The sequence below is a fragment of the Macrobrachium rosenbergii genome, chromosome 17, assembly GCF_040412425.1.
Source record: "Macrobrachium rosenbergii isolate ZJJX-2024 chromosome 17, ASM4041242v1, whole genome shotgun sequence".
NCBI classification, from domain to species: Eukaryota; Metazoa; Arthropoda; class Malacostraca; order Decapoda; family Palaemonidae; genus Macrobrachium; species Macrobrachium rosenbergii.
In genome coordinates this window covers 39,739,488-39,757,091 of record NC_089757.1, presented here as the reverse complement: position 1 = coordinate 39,757,091, position 17,604 = coordinate 39,739,488, and the positions used below count along the sequence as shown (strand labels likewise).

General features: G+C 42.8%; 1 protein-coding gene across 2 annotated transcripts in view; it reads right to left on the bottom strand.

Moving 5' to 3' along the window:
• The window catches only part of Epg5 (ectopic P-granules autophagy protein 5), a 474,230-nt gene that overhangs the window by 174,378 nt on the left and 282,248 nt on the right, over nucleotides 1-17,604 (bottom strand). For both annotated transcript variants that reach the window (XM_067119916.1, XM_067119917.1), the window contains 3 exons: nucleotides 5,565-5,720; nucleotides 5,147-5,324; nucleotides 4,715-4,930 (listed from right to left, as the gene is read on the bottom strand). In XM_067119916.1, coding sequence (XP_066976017.1) covers nucleotides 4,715-4,930; nucleotides 5,147-5,324; nucleotides 5,565-5,720 — 550 coding nt within the window. The remainder of the gene's footprint in view (nucleotides 1-4,714; nucleotides 4,931-5,146; nucleotides 5,325-5,564; nucleotides 5,721-17,604) is intronic.

Below are 17,604 nucleotides of genomic sequence, written 5' to 3'. Positions count from 1 at the left end.
GACATTCTGAGCTCCTGCAAGGTGGGATGCTGACACGAGACCATTTCTTCACCTGAGCTAATCTCATGATCCCCAGCACTATATGATTCAGTGGCTTTGACCTTGATCCCCATGCTTCAAGCATTGTACCATCGGCTTGTTGTCTATGAACAACTGAATGTGAGATCCCCTCTGGGTTTCAGTCTCTTGAGTGACAGGAGCACTGCCATCATTTCTTTGATACTGATATGGCAAGATCTGAGGGCTCCCGACCACTTTACGGACACTCTGTTCTGATCTGAGTGTCCCCCCAACATGCGTCCTTCGCTGAAGCATGCACATGAATGGTCACAGACTGGTTTCGGGACTAGCCGGACTGAAGATTTCAGGGCCTGATTCGATGCCCACGGTTTGAGCACTGTCTTGCACCTCCTTTTCATCGGGACCTTGTGGTCTCTGAATGATTTGTTTGCCTTTAAAATGAGAATCCAGTTCAAATCCTTCAAAGTCGTTTTCAAGACTGGATCTACTATTGATGCAAATAGTAGTTTGCCCTGCAGCCCTTCTAGGTTCCTTCTGGAAAAACTCTTGGCTTTTCTGAACCTCTTACCTGATCTACTATTGACCTCCTGGAGGTCTCCTGGTAGGGCTAGCTTTCCGCTTTCTAGACACCATTGTAGGCCTAGCCATCTGAACTTCTTTTCTGGCTTCAGCCGTGACTTTTCCCAGTTGATTAGGAACCCGAAATCCTGCAAGGTCTGAACCCTCTGGGGGTTACATTGAGGCCAAATGGCATCACTTTGAATCTGTACGACTGGCGACCCAGACGAATCCTAGATACTGGCGAAAATGAGGTTGGATTGGAATGTGCCAATATGCATCTTTCAAGTCGATAGAAGAGGTGTAGCTGTCCTTTGGCAAGGTATGTCTTATCTGATCTATCATCAGCATTTTGAATTAGGGACAGTTTATTGCTTTGCTGAGGACAGAGAGGTCCAGAATGACTCTCCTTTCCTGAGAGTCCCTCTTTGGAACACTGAAAAGCCTCCCCTGGAACCTGATAAAGTGGCATTTCTCTGTTGTGTACTTTATTAGCATTTTGTTCACAAATAGGATCGACTCTTTTGTGCTGCGCTGATGAAAGTATTTGTTGCGGAAGGGGCCCTTCCAATCCCAGCGCAGACCTTTCGATACCACTTGATAAGCCCAAGGGGACACTTTCCAGGCTTCCTGGAACCTCTTCAGTTTGCCCCCAACCTGAAATGTCTCATTGGTTGAACTGACCTCTACCACCACCTCGTCCTCCCCTGTTACCTTTCTTCCCTCGAAAGGATCCGGCTCTTCCACAACCGCCTCGAGCCTCCTGGAACTGCCTAAATTGGGGTTGTTGAGATGGCAGTGCACTGCTGCTCTTCAAGGATGGCTGAGAGTGCGGCATAGGGAATTGTTTATGGGAAGAGGGACCTTGTCCTGGGTCTGACGCAGGAAGAGCTGGTGCTTTAAAAGCCTTCTACCTGCGTTTTACCCCCCTTAGGTCTGCTTCCGGGTCATATCTTAGTAAATCCTCAAATTTGATACCTCGGTGGGTAGCAATATTATTCAACTTGGTCACTAGGTCCCTAGTGAAGAGGTCACTACACATAGGGGAGGCGAAGAGGAGCTCCTTTACTGGCAGAGACTTCTGGTCAGCGAATTTCAGGGCTTGACGTCTAAGTTTTAATTTGGACGCTGCCCAAGCCTCCAGAAGGTGAATGAAGATTGGGCCCATGTTCCGAATTTGTAACCTTGGGAGCACTGAATCTCTTTGAGTGAAGGAGTATGTAGTGGACTCAAAGATAAAAGGGCACTTTCTCTTATCTTCAGCGAAGTTGTCCCTGGGTTGTTTCCACTGTCAAAACCTGCTAGAAGAAAAAAGTGATTTCTGCGCATGCGCAGTCCGACAAAGAAACCGGCACAGAGACCAAGACGCCACTACTCTTCATTGGTCAACACAGTACGGTTTAGTGCAATCACCAGTGCTCCAGAAACTTGGCTTTTTCTCCAATTTCATTAGCGAGGTTCATGGAAACATCTAAAATAGCAAATTAAGTGCTTAATTTTCAGTTTCAGTTAAAGTTTTAGTTTCAAACTTTTGGAATTGGTAATTAATTTGTTTGTGAAAGCCAGAAACCCGGTATTTCTTGCTAACACACGATTGGTGCTTACTCATGATCGCTGACTGCTAGTTTTGAAAAGCTCAAATTGCTTTAAAGAATTTGTCATTCTAATTACATGTTTTAACTAAATGAAATGTTCTACAATTTATCATTAATTAATATAGAAAATCCTTTCAGATTATATGATGTTTACAATAATCAAGGCAGTAGCCAGAATCAGATTAAGTGAGAATAATTTAGACTAGATTAACCCTTAAACGCCGAGCCTCTATTTACAAAAATGTCTCCCGTATGCCGGCGGCGTTTGGTGAGTTAACGCTGAAGCGGAAAAAATTTTTTTTTTTTTAAATCACAGCACGCTTAGTTTTTAAGATTAAAAACTCATTTTTGGCTCCTTTTTTTGTCATTGCCTGAAGTTTAGTATGCAACCATCAGAAATGAAAAAAATATCATTATCATATATAAATATTGAAATATATGACAGCGCAAAAAAATTTTTCATATATAATTTTATACAAATCACGCTGTGAGCAAAACAGTTAAATTGCGATGATTTTGATACATAACAAATTGTAAAACGATCAAAGCAACACAGAGAAAATATTATCACAAAATGATGCATGAATTCGTAAAGCGCGGACGTAAAAGAGTGTTTTTTTCAAAAATTCACCATAAATCGAAATATTGTGCTAGAGACTTCCCGTTTGTTGAAAAATGAAGCTAATTGATTGAATATTACTAGACTGTAAGTGTTTTAGCTTACAATTGCAGTTTTCAACCATTTCTGTCGAGTTAAAGTTGACCGAAAGTCGAATTTTTTCTATTTATCGTGATTTATATGAAAATATTTCAAAACTGATAAAAGCTACAACCATGAGTTATTTTCTGTTGTATTGTACATGAAATTGCACACATTTTCATATATAAAACTTTATGTAACGACTAATATAAAACGGTGAAAATATTACGACAACATGACGAAAGAATTTCCGAGATGTTTGGCGAGTTATCAGCAAGCAGACGTAAGGAAAATGTTTTTTTCAAAAATTCACCATAAATCGAAATATTGTGCTAGAGACTTCCAATTTATTGCAAAATGAAGGTAAACGATTGAATATTACTAGAATTTAAGAGTTTTAGCTTACAATTGTGTTTTTTTACCATTTCGGTCGAGTTAAAGTTGACCGAAGGTTGAAATTTTGGCAGTTATCGTGATTTATGTGAAAATATTTCAAAACTGATAAAAGCTACAACCATGAGCTATTTTCTGTTGTATTCTACATGAAATTGCGCACATTTTCATATATAAAAGTTTACGTAACGACTAATGTAAAACGATGCAAACATTACGACAACGTGACGAAAAGAATTTCTGAGATGTTCGCAGAGTTATATGCAGCAGACGTAAGGAAAAAAGTTTTTTTTCAGAAATTCACCATAAATCGAAATATTGTGCTAGAGACTTCCAGTTTGTTGCAAAATGAAGATACATGATTGAATATTACTAGAATGTAAGAGTTTTTAGCTTATAATTGCGTTTTTTTACCATTTCGGTCGAGTTAAAGTTGACCAAAGCTTGAAATTTTGGCAGTTATCGTGATTTATATGAAAATACTTCAAAACTGATAAAAGCTACAACCATGAGTTATTTTCTGTTGTATTCTACATGAAATTGCACACATTTCCATATATAAAACTTTATGTAACGACTAATATAAAACGAAGCAAACATTACAACGAAAGAATTTCTGGCGTGGACGTAAGGAAAAAGTTTTTTTCAAAAATTCACCATAAATCGAAATATTGTGCTAGAGACTTCCAATTGGTTGCAAAATGAAGGTAAATGATTGAATATTACTAGAATGTACGAGTTTTAGCTTACAATTGCGTTTTTTTACCATTTCGGTCGAGTCAAAATTGACCGAAGGTTGAAATTTTGGCAGTTATCGTGGTTTATATGAAAATATTTCCAAACTGATTTGCTGTATTGTACATGAAATTGCACACATTTTCATATATAAAACTTTATGTAACGGCTAATATAGAACAGTGCAAAAATTACGACAAAATGACGAAAGAATTTATGAAATTTTTCGCCGAGTTACCGCTCGTGCGTAAGAAAAAATGTTTTTTCAAAAATTCACCATAAATCGAAATATTGTGCTAGAGACTTCCAATTTGTTGCAAAATGAAGGTACATGATTGAATATTACTAGAATGTAAGAGTTTCAACTTACAATTTACGTTTTTGACCCGGTCAAGTATGAAATGAAATTTTTGTAGTCGGCGTGCATGGTACGTCCACTCGGCACCCAACAGACAATTTTAGTCGACGTATGATACGTCCAATAGGCGTTTAAGGGTTAATCACCTCTTCTCACAATACCTCCACAAGACCAACTAAAAGAGAATTCTTTGATATTAGCTTGATCACCATGGAGCTCTGACAGACCCATGGAGGGTAACTCCTTGAGGACTCAACAGCGACTACCAAAAATAGATTTTTCCTACATCAAAACCTGTTTTGGAACCAGTGTAAATAGAGTTATCTGTACTACACTATACTTGAAAAAACTCACCTGGTATCAACTGATGCATAAAGTTCAGAGAAGAGGCAAACATGTGAACCATGATGTCAGCAGATTCTACATCACTTGGAGCCCATGGTAACAAGAGGCGAATGTCCTGAGTGAGCTGACGCAACCAGGCTGGCCCACTTTCACGGTCACGGCCACTTAGAGGAGCTATCCATCCAGCCCACAGTCCTTCAATTCCAGTCCAGACATTCTGAACAACTATAAAGAATTTTGCTATCATCTTTTGTCCTACATATTCTTCCTTAATTTCAGAAATGGACCTCAATTTCTTTTATATTTTTCCTTGAAATAAAATATTCACCATAGGCAAAACAAAAAGAATATGCTTTTACGCTAATCACGTCCTGTATAATACAAATATAAAAATACCTCAAGATTAAGGAGGATATGTAAAAGAGTGGTGAATATTCAAACCTTTGTCATCTCCCCAGTTTCTGTGAAACTCCGTCACTATGTAAACATGTGATATCAGTCCAATGAAGGTAGCGACTGGAAGAACATGGAGTTGATACTTAGGATATAATCCATATAATCCACATTCTAAACGCTGTCGCACAAAATATGTTGATAACATTTTTAAGGTGTCCTTTATCTGAAAATTAAGATCTGTATAAAAACACTTGTAAGATAAAATCCAACTATGTCACTGCCTCAGTATATGATGACTAGTATAATCTAGGTGAAATAGGGGCACCAGCAAAAGGAATTCATCAATTTCAGTATTATGAAATGAATGAAATTATTACAATATTTCAAATAAATAATACATTCCTGTTTCACATAGGTACCTAACAGAATATCCTAGCTTGACCAAAGAGCTCCTTATATTTACCATGGTTGGAGACAATTTGTCTTGGTTTTGTGCATAATCTTTTACAGCCTTGCTTAGACTATCACGGTCCATATCTGGTGAGAACTCTGCTACTCCCTTACCTAGAATATTCATGAGGTCATACCACATGCCAATTGTGGCTTCCTTGCAGAGTTCCTTAAAAATCAAGAGAGAAATTTTTAAAAATGGCACATATAATAGCAATTTTTGAAACAGTAGAGCGCTAGGTTTTTAATTAAAATTCCCGAAGAAATTGCTACGGCACAAAATATAATTTTTTAATCAAATTTTTCATACAATCCTCCAATAAACAAAATCATCCCTCTTCAAAACAAAGACAGCAGCAATTAGCTGGTAGTGCTTTGCCCACTTGTGCAGGTGGAGTCAAGGGTCTCAAGCAGCTGAAGTCTTATTACAGTATTCATGTTATGTGAGTCACCAGAGGGGATTGGTGGGTAGGAACTTACATCATAAGTAATGGGTCCGTATGGGAAAATTTGGTTATCAAAAATATTTGTTTCATCATAAACATTTTACTTCTAATTAGCCTGGTCACAATTTAGGAGGGAAGGGTTGCACTGCTAAAAAAAAAAAAAAAGCAGAAAACTGAGACTTGTACAATCTACATGAAAGCTTCATGGAATTTATCTCAAGTACCAGAACCCACGCTTCTAAAAGACATACAGGGAGTTCTAATTGTGAGACGAAAAACCTGACAAGTGAAACTAACTTCTATTATTTTGATTATGTCGACCTCACTTGAGACCTATCACGGAATGCTGCAGGATGGGAACCCTGTTCTGCCAAAGGGTACTTCTGATAGTTAATTGTAGCAGAATAGAGTTATAGTCCATTAAGTGTGATGTAGAGGCAATTAACCCTACCCGAAATCTCTACATTAAGGTGATGAGGATAATAATCTACAGAGCTGGGAACCTTACTTAAAGTGGAGACCACCTATCCAGCATGAGTATGAATCTAAATGCCAGTGTGTCATAACATTGAAATAAAAGTTCATAAGTATTTTGTTTGATACCTCAACATCCTTGCCATTAAAATCATTTGACATCAATTATGTTTAAAAAGTTACAAAAGACAACAGTTATAGTCATATATGCTTTTAAAATAACTCATCTGAGGCAGAATGGGATAGTATTTCTGGTTACTTAGTTCTTGGTACATCCCATGGACAAGAAAAAACTGTTGTTACCTCCCCTGAACCCCATGATTCTTCAAAGTTGCATACTAACCGCTCTGATGGGGAAAGGGAGAAACTCCTTGGCATGGTACGAGAGTGACAAAATAGCAGGGCATAAGGACTTGGCCTTGGCTACCTGGGATTTGTGTTTCTGTAACGATGGCTACCTGGAATTTGTCTTGGTAACAAGACACACTGCAAAAGCCAGACCTGTTGACTTCAATCACTGGCATAAATCACCTTATATTTGAAGGAGTATTGCTGCTCTTCAACTTATGGTAAGGTGCAAAGGAACCAATCTTAAATGGGAAAAACTAAAATGGAAGAGAATACTTACGTAATAAATGTCACAGCCTAGCACAGTCTAGCTTAAACATACTCGGAATACATTTTTATAATATCCACTGAAATTTATTGAATACTAAAAGCATTTTTGTTCACCTTGGGCTATCCTAACTAAACCAAAGCAATGTGAGTGACAGCTCAAGCTGACCAGATTTTATGTCATCTACACAAGTTTTAAATCATTAGGAAGAATATAAGTTCGTCATTACATCTTAAGTGCGGGGAGAACAGCCACTTTCTATAGTAAAATCTAGGAGGAAACGCTTCTGTTTTTTTTTTTTTAGATTATTTATGCACGCCATTGGTTGAATGTTCTCAGACCACTTACCATACATTACAGCTGAGCATATCTTAGAAAACAGCCTACCTCAGGATCAAATATTGAAATTACTAATCAACATTGAAAAAATCCTCATCCTGAAATATAGCACCAGCCAAAATATCCAAAAATAAACCCTGGTACTGTATAAGAATATTATTGTACAGGGTGGCCATCACTGATCTGGCATCACCAGGACCTGCCCTGCAGGGCGCCAGATTAGTGATTTTCCCGGATTACAGACTGGCTGGGTTAGAATACACTTAACTCAACAGTTAACCACCTCATCCTACCTTTAAAATACCCTGTAAATCAGTACAAGTTGGTTAATAAGGAAGAAAGAAATATTAAATGAAAACCAAGTGAAATTTTAATGAAGCACAGACCAAATAAATGGTACATGTAATTCTACTGACTTACACAACAAAGTTCATCACTGTTGCTTCCGAGGAGAAGAGTTAGAATTTGCAACTAAGCACATTTATATGTTAGATGAAGGGCTGTCAGGATTCTAATTTGTATTTTACTGTATTTCTCATTTTTTATTTTTACACCAAAAATATAACTGCAATTGTGTGAGTAGGGTCCATATGAATGCACAAACTCAATCGCTAGCGTCGGAGAACTTGCTACAGCTTGTTTTGGATTGTGTTGTCATGCTTATGATTTTTTTGTTTATATTTTAAGCCATTCTCATCTATATTTTTACTGCATTTTACTATTTTTTACTTTTACAATTGAAAAGATAAACGCAACCTTGTGCCTAGCATACATATGATTGCACAAATTGCTAGCATCAGAGAACTTGCTACAGCTCATTTTGTTACGCTTATGATTTCTTAATTTATATTTTATGCTACAACGGATCCCCACTTTTACGTGCTTCACTTTGTTGTGGATCTTTGTGGAACGTATCTTTCAATTTTATGTGGGAACTTTCACCAATTCACAAATTTTTCTATGGATTGTATCTGTAAAATTATCACTAATTTGCTTTTTTTCATAGAGCAACACTGTGTATTCACTAATTACTGCATTTTTTAATTAAAGGATATGTATACTGGAACTGAGGAGTTTACATCTGTCTAAGCACAGTCTAAATGGATTCTGTAAGTGAAATAATGTTGTAGTGAAATCTTGCTGCATTTTCTCATTACAGGATGTGTATACTGACTGAGAGAGAGAGAGAGAGAGAGAGAGAGAGAGAGAGAGAGAGAGAGAGAGAGAGAGAGAGAGAGAGAGAGAGAGAGAGACTGTGGCGTTTACATCGAAGTCTAAGCACAGTTTGGGTTCTGTAAGTGAAATAAAGTTTTATTGATATTTTGCTAGTTTTTTATTACAGGATATGTAGAGAGAGAGAGAGAGAGAGAGAGAGAGAGAGAGAGAGAATATCTTTCTATCAACCACTCTCCCTTTCTACGTACGTATGTATCTATCTACAGTCACTGCAAATAGAAATCGGACCTACTTGGCAACTGGTAGCATAAACATGGTTATCATCAAGGAAATAAATAAAACAAACATAATAGAGAATAGTAGCACCTATTTTAATATTTAGTCATATTCCCTTTGGCTCTAAGAACAAGTTTGAGTCATTTAGGCATGCTGTCAGCCAGTTTCTGGAAGTACTGCAAAGACATTTCATTCTCCCAGATTGTGGTGATTTCTTGTTGCAGGCGCATGAGGGATGATGTGTTGCACGACTGAAGCTTCTTTTTCATGACATTCCACCCATTTTCGATTGGGTTGAGGTCAGGACTGTTACCAGGCCACTGTAAGACCTCAATATTGTGATCAGTGAGCCACTTGGTAACTTTCTTGGCCTTATGACATGGAGCACCATCGTGCATGAAGACAGTGCAGCTGTGAGTCTCATATGAAGGCAGGAGGTGATCTTCAAGAACTTGAATGTAGCGGTCAGAATTCATTGTAACATTTTTTGGGAGGAAGTGCAATCCTCCACGACCTCTTAAACCACTGAATCATCCCCAAATCATGACAGATTCAGGGTGCTTGACAGTGGCAACTGTGTAGGAAGGGTCGAATCTGCTGACTGAAGATGGCCATCTTACTGTGGTAGAATGGCCCTGAATACGCTGGAATGGTGATTCATATGACCACATGACCTTCCTCCAGTCATCAGCTGTCCAGTGGATGTATTTCTTGGTGAAATTCAGTCGAGCTTTCTTCATACGATCTGTCAGAAGAGGTTTGCGTGCAGCACGGCGGATGGGCAGCTGGAGGTTCTTCTGGAGACGGTGTTGGATGCAGTGGATTGATACATCTTTTAAGAGGATTGGGTGACTTGTTTTTAGCTGAGAAGCTGTAAGACAAGGGTTTTTACGTAGTTCTCTCACAAGAAGATGATCAGTGGCCTTGGAAGTCTTCCGTGGGCGTCCAGGATAAGGTTTTCTTGGGGGAATGACGTTGGGTGGTAGGTCACGAGCGGCAGCCAGCAGCAACATTACGGTTGACTTTGCTCGGCCAGTGCATCTACAGATTTCTTTAATAGGCACTTTTTCTTGCCTCCAGGCTAATATGCGAGCCTTCTCCTCCTTATTCATGTGTGCATGACCCATATTTAGGGAATATATATAAAGAATTAACAGGCAAGAAGGCTCCAGTCCAAATACTGGGATCTTGGGGGCAGAGCAAATCAAAGCAATAACCTTTCCATTTGCTGTCTGGGTCAGCACTGAGTCCTGAGGCACACACCTCCCACACACACTAGCACAGGAGAGTTGCCAGATATCACCAGCCAACTCTAGCTCAAACCATAGGGAGGGAAATGCAAATAGATTTCGGACATCTAAACAGTGGATTCTTATGGGTTAGGTCCGATTTCTATTTGCGGTGATGGTATCTATCCATCTCTCACATTCTGAGTAACCTTTGGCAAAAGAGAGAGAGAGAGAGAGAGAGAGAGAGAGAGAGAGAGAGAGAGAGAGAGAGAGAGAGAGATTTTTCAGTATCCTTTGTAACTATATTATTTGACCAACAAATGCACAACATACTATTTGATCACCAAGTGGGCAACATTTTCTACCCTTTGTGGTCAATATGAGAGAGAGAGAGAGAGAGAGAGAGAGAGAGAGAGAGAGAGAGAGAGAGAGAGAGAGAGAGAGAGAGAGAGAGATTTTTCAGTATCCTTTGTAACTATATTATTTGACCAACAAATGCACAACATACTATTTGATCACCAAGTGGGCAACATTTTCTACCCTTTGTGGTCAATATGTCAAGATAAATTGGCAGTTAGATTACACTTCCCTCGCTCCAAGCTTTGGAGAAGACTGGGAATCGATGTGTTTTCTTTTGAACTTTACATAATTTACTACAGAAATGCATAAATGCATAGCATGGAAAATATGACAAAATTAATAACAAAGTAACATCGCGTTTATCGATAAAACTACAGTATACAAAATAAACATATATGTTACGTATGCATAAAAAATATATCTCAGAGAGAGAGAGAGAGAGAGAGAGAGAGAGAGAGAGAGAGAGAGAGAGAGAGAGAGAGAGAGAGAGAGAGAGAGAGAGAGAGAGAGTCTTCAGCCAGGTGCTAACCCCTTTTTTTATAATGACAGTTACGCCTTCATCCCTCCCCTGAGTCAGATACAGAAAAAGATCAGGGATTGAAGAAAATCTTACTAAATCACTACATTTTCTTGAATGAATTGATATTTTGGTGTGTTTACATTGTAATATTATTTGAAAATTAGTAAATCATTTATTTATCATACCAAACAAATACACATACCTATACATATGCATAAAAACTCTATTATCTCAGTACGAGAGAGAGAGAGAGAGAGAGAGAGAGAGAGAGAGAGAGAGAGAGAGAGAGAGAGAGAGAGAGAGAGAGAGAGAGAGAGAGAGAGAGAGAGAGAGAATTATTATTTCTGAGCTCGGCCCCGTGTCACCCGGTGAAATTCCATTACTAACTCGAATTTCTATGTATAAATATTGCTAAATATACCAGAGAAAAAGCTTTCCAGGAATGCTGGAGTTACTACCCCAGATAGAGCGTCTTCTAATGAAGACGTCGGTATAACCAAGGGTGAGTGAAGGAATCACAACCACAGAGCCACACTCTATAGACATCCCTATGTCAATATCCCCGAGAAGAGTGAGGGGCCGTACCAGCGCCCACGCTCCCCAGCCCGCCATGCGGCGACTCCAGCGCCATCTGAACTCATTCCATTTCTAGCACTCGTTTTGATCGCAGATTTGTTTGTGGCTTGTGTTTTTTGGCGTGATTTGCCTTTATTTCACCATGTCGTCAAGCTCCTTTACTGTTTCCAAGTTAAGTACCATATTCTTGTGGGGTATTTATGATAAGTTTGGCTGTTTTACATCATATTTAGATATTATACGTGAATCTTGTTGGGGCGTCCCCTGGTCAGCCATGTCGACCGTGAGATTCGCTCGTTCAGCTTGTTCTGTTCGGGCTTCTCTTGGTCGGTTACATTATTTATCATTCCCCCCATAGGATTCATCCTGGTGGTCTTGCCTGGGTTGGGTCTTTGGGAGATCCTCGAGTTAATTTCGTAGAACTTCCCATCGTAGGGAGTTCTTACATTTAGGTTCTCGTAGTATTTCCCGCCTAGGTATCTCCCGGGATGTTTTCCTATTAATTATGGTCATTATAGATTTCTATTATGTTTGTGATTGATGTCATGTTTTATTATATTTAAATCTTATCATTATTACCGCGAGCATCAGGTACAGTCCTATCTGTTTACTTCCTGTCGCTTTGTTGGTTAGGCTACATGCCAAGCACAAGCCGATTTCATGTCTAGTGTATATATTTAGTAATGGTGGTTATTTATTTATTATTATTTATTTATTATTTCTGGTTAACATCCCTGTCCTAGCCCTGCCTAGTGCAAGGTTAGGCTTTCCTGGTAGCCTATTTGGCCTCCCTCTCTCCCTTGTATCCTGGAGTAGGTTAGGTGAGAGGAGGGGATCAGCAGATGGAGGGAGTTTCTGTTGTTGTTCCATCCACCGACTGTTGTTTGGGTGGTGGAGTGAGACCCCATTGTCCTCCCCCTTCTTTTCGGAGGGGTAGAGGTTTTTCCCTTGGGTGTGTCTCCTCCACGCTATTTTAGCATTCCCTTACCTTACGGTTCTGGCTGGCCTTCAACACAGGTTTTTCTCTCCCTGTTGGTTCTACATCCCTCCCTTTCTTTCTCCCCTTCGTATTTTATAGACTGTGTCTATTACAAGATGTCTGAGTGGGGGTCGAGGCTACTTCCTTTTCCCTTCCTGTTAGGGCAGGCCTAGAGCTCTCCTACTTGGGTATCACTTTACCTTGTACGGCCTGGGATTTCAGTTGAGATGGGTACACGTCTTCCCCTAGTCTCCTGTTTTCCTCTTCTCTGGTCTAGCCCTTCCTTACTTAGCTTTTCCCCTTCCCTAGCCTACCCTAAGTCAATTCCTTGTCATCTATCATGGTGTGACATCGGTCCCCGATGTTCTCCCCGAGTGCTTGGGTCCTCCCTGGTGGAGGGATTCGCTCCCTCCCAGGGATGGTTCCTGGTGACAACCGTCTTGACTTTATGTTTCGTTTACCCGCTCTCCTCGGATCGAGTGGGTCTTCGAACTTTTTCAGGGTTATCCTTCCCCCTCCCATCATCCCTGGTCCTCCCTTTGCCTCCCGCATTCGCCTCGGCGTCTGGGTCATTCTAGTCGGAATTGATTGCGCGTAACCTGCCCCATGGGTCCAGTTGTGTTCTGCCTCTTCCTTCTTGTCTACCCTAGCGATAGAGGCTTGGGATCTCCGGTAGTAATGGTACCGGACTTCGGGGGACTCTACCTCATAGTGGCGTTGTTAACTAGTTTCTTTACCACCCTCTATGTGTATACACTTGTTACTGGTCCCCGGTGGCTTAACCCCGCCGTCGGGTTGATATGTTTGCTTTAATCTTATATCAGAGTCCGGTGATCCTTCCCTTGGGTTCCGCCGGTTTCATTACTGGCGGTCCTTGTGGTGAGGGTCCTGTCGATTCAACTCTCTCGTTCCGCCGGAGTATTCTGGCAGTCGGGAGGTTTTCTGTTTACCATATGTTTGTTGCTGGTCCCCGACGGCTTAACCCCGCCATCAGGTTGATATATGACTGTTGCTGGTCCCCGGCGGCTTAACCCCGCCGTCAGGTTGTTATATGTTTCATTTCTTTAATATTATATCAGAGTCCGGTGATCCTTCCCTTGGTTCCGCCGTTTTTATTTCTGGCGTTCCTTGTGGTAAGGGTCCCGTTGATTCAACTCTCTCGTCCCGCCGGAGTATTCCGGCAGTCGGGAGATTTTTCGCTTACCATGTGTTTGCTACTGCTCCCCGGCAGCTTAACCCCGCCGTCGGGTTGAGAATTTTACTTTAATTTTATTTTAGTCCGGTGATCCTTCCCTTAGGTTCCGCCGTTTTTATTACTGGCGTTCCTGGTGGTGAGAGTCCTGTTGATTCATCTCTCTCATTCCGCCGGAAAATTCCGGCAGTCGGGAGGTGATGCTTACCATATATTTGTTACTGTCCCCCGGCGGCTTAACCAGCCGTCGGGTTGATTTGTTTACTTTAAGTTTCTTTGCTTAGTAGGTTCGTCTTTGACGGAGTTTTTCATTCCACCGGAGTTCTCCGGTAACATGGTATGAAAATACTTATCCCTACATAGTTTAAGTTTCTTAGAGTTGTAGATTCATGTACTTTTCACACTTACAGACTGTTTGTTGTGAGGAGCCCGGATGTGCCGCCATCCTCCACCAACCCTACGGGCATGTGATGTGCCGGACTCATGCTGGCTGTGCAGTCCGGCTTGATGACTTGATCGTCTGGCATCCGGACGGCTGTGAGGTTTGCTTCGCATCGTATGGATGTCTCTAGGACGAGTCGGTAAGCTAATTACTTCCGCTTTACCACATTAGTCAGAGTTTGTTGTTTGGTCACATTTGGATCTTATATAAACACGGTATTAACCCTTCTTTGACACTCTGCCCCCTTTCAGGTTGACGAGTCCAAGAAAGAGGCCTTGGGGTCTCTCCGCGCTTGGGTAGCTGGGTTCGGGAGGAATGTCCCGTCGGGGAAACCCTATATCCTCGATGAAAAGCTGAGGGACCTGCTTTATCCCAGCGCCCGGATCACTGCGGCCGTACCTTCTGATGTGGCCGCACAGGACCAGGGGGTAGGTATTGAGGTAAGTGAGGCAGTGGGGGCGGGCGCCCTCCTTAATCCCCCTCCTTCATCATCCTCTTCCTTTCAGGCCTTCACTAAACCTGCTATCTTGAGGGACAGAGTTCAGTCTACTGTCCCCAAGTTGAAGTCGTCGTTGAAGGCGAAGGGCTACAAGTCCTCGTCTTCACGAAAAGCCTCTCCTTTTCCCCGTCCCGAAACCAAAAGGTGCTGACCCTTTGCCTTCCGGGAGCAAACTGAGTACCCGGGCAAAGGAGCGAGTAGAGGGGCGTCAAGTCCAGCCCTCCTCGCCAGCCTGCCTTTGACCCGGGCGTTTGCGGGATGTGGTTCAAGAGGTTCTCCACGGAGGTAGATACAAAACTAAATAAGCTTACTGAGAAGCTTCAAGATCATGAGAAGCTGATCGCTGATTTGTCGCGCTCCGGTGGTGCCGGGGTGCACTATCAGTTCCCCGACACCGCTGCCCTCCCTCCTTTTGACGTAAGGAACCCATGGCGGGTTGCTCTTCGTGCTGTCCAGCATGAAGGCACCTTGACCATTGAAGGCCTAGGTACCAGGCGTCTAGAAGACCTGGAGTTCTTCCCGGCTGATCTCTTGCCCCCCTACCCAGGCTTCGTTAGACTGACGGAGGAAGCCTGGGTACGCTCAATTGAGGTCCCTACGGAGACGGTGATTTTCCCTAGGGATCAGGCGCAATCTGTTCTCCTGCGCACTTTTACCGGGTGGCAGGCGGAGGACACGGAGTTGACCCCCTTCAAGGGCAGCTTAAATATGTTTTCTCTTGGTGGTAGGCTACCCACCCCCTGTCTGAACAAAGTTGCTATTGCAACCGCTCAGGCTTGCTGGGAAGGCAAACCCTTGCCTCAGTTCCGGGAATTGGACCCTACATCTCTAATCTTCCCCGGGGGTGACGAGTTCTGGAGGAACGCTCCGTCCACATTTACTGTCGGTAAATTGGGCGCAGATTGCGCATCAAACCAGTTCAGAGAGCAGCTTCCTAAGCTCACAGAAGCTCTCCTGAAGGCTGAGTTCGAAGCACGGTGTCGGTTGAGCGGTCTTTGAACTCGCTGTGCCTGGCAGAAGCGACCGCCCGTCTCCTTTTCAGAGGAACCATTTGTTTCAGGTTCTGACTAAATCCCTGTTAGCAGGGTTTCAGTCGGACCTGTTCGACTTCATGGTAGCAAAGATGAACTGCCGTAAGTTTATCTTCGCTGATGCCACCATTCGTCTTGAACCTGACAGGCTCATGAGGAGTTCTTTCTGGGGAACCAACCTTTTCCCAGACGATGAAGTCTCCGGTGTCCTGAGCGAAGCAACCAGGACCAACCAGAGTCTGTGCTCCCGGTGGGGTATCTCCGCTCTTAAGCGGAAGACCTCTGAGTTTAGCGGTTCCCAGAATAGGCCTGGGAAATGTTACAGGAAGCGCAGGAGACCCCAACATGAGGTGGTTGCTCAGGTAGTCCCGTTTTCAATGGTGAGCCAACCATCCACCTCCAAGGCCCAACCCCAACAGTATGTGCTGGTTCAACCAGCCCAACCCCTTGCTGCACCTACGTATGTCTCCTCGCCGGCATACAACCCTACCTATGAGGGCCGTGGGGTTTTTCACGGTCTTAATAGGAGCGCAAGGGGGGGTAGAGGTCGAGCCCCCTTCAGAGGCAGGGCTGAGCCTGTCTTCCGGAGGAAAAGTGGCCACGGTAGAGGAAGCAAATCTGCTTCCTCTCACTGAGACCAGCTAGGTGGGTGAACACCTTTACTGGTTCAGAAACCAGTGGCCCTTCAGTCCCTGGACACACAGTATCGTGTCCAAAGGTCTGGGTTGGAACTGGATCAGGGGTCCCCCTCCCATGACCAGATTTTACCATCCTTCCTCCAAAAAGCCCTACAGGTCTTGGTGACAGAACTACTCAATAAATGAGCTATAAAGAAAGTGAGGCACCTCAAGTTTCAAGGCAGGCTTTTCACTGTCCCCAAGGAAGTTTCCGGGGTTATCTCTTCCGCCGGCCAAGCGGAAGGAAATCTAATTCTACCAGAAAGTCCCTGAAAGACCTTCCACAGGACTTAAGAGAGGTTTCTCGGCCCTCTTAAGTTTGCTTCAGTGACAGACCTGCTCTTAAAAGCGAGCTTAAAGACATCAGTTTCAGAGACAGAGTCCCTCTTCCCCTCAAATCCCTTGAGTAGACACCGCCCGTGGTCCACATCCAGGGTCTCTCAAGCCTGTTCCACTTCAATTCCCCCTTCCGGCTCTGGTAATACACTCAGACGCTTCTTTAAGCGGCTGGGAGGTTATTCACCACAACTAAAAGTCTAAGGGATATGGTCTACAATGTTCCAACAGTTTCATATAAACACCTTGGAAGCTGTGGCAGTGTTTCTAATTCTCAAGAAACTCCGCCCGTCGGCCAGTTTCACATCAGGCTGGTGTTGGGCAGCACAGTGGTGGTTCGTTGCTTCAAAAGGGCAGCTCCAAATCAGGTCGCGTTAACCAGGTGGTGTTAGCTACCTTCTCCCTGGCGAACAAGCACGGCTGGCATTTGTCAGCCACCCATCTATCGGGGGGCGGAACATAGCGGCGGTCCCCCTGTCCAGGACTACTCCGTTGGACACGGAGTGGTCTCTGGGCGGGGAATCGTTCAATTGAATTTGCCGCCGGGTTCCAGGACTCCAGATGGATCTGTTCGCTACAAAGAACAATAACAAGCTTCCCTGATACATGGCTCCCAACCCGGATCCTCAGACCTTTGCCACAGATACGATGTCCATAGTTTGGAACTGTTGGGAGAAGGTGTACTTGTTTCCCCCAATAAACTTGTTCTCGAGAGTACTGCACAACTCAGGTCATTCAAGGGCCATCTAGCTCTAGTAGCCCCTTATTGGCCAAAGAGCAACTGGTTCCCTCTGCTCCAGGAACTCAAGTTGCGGGGTTATCAGATACCCAGATCCAGCCTGACCCAAGTAGTACAAACAAGGCTGTGTCTGCTTTCTTAAGAAT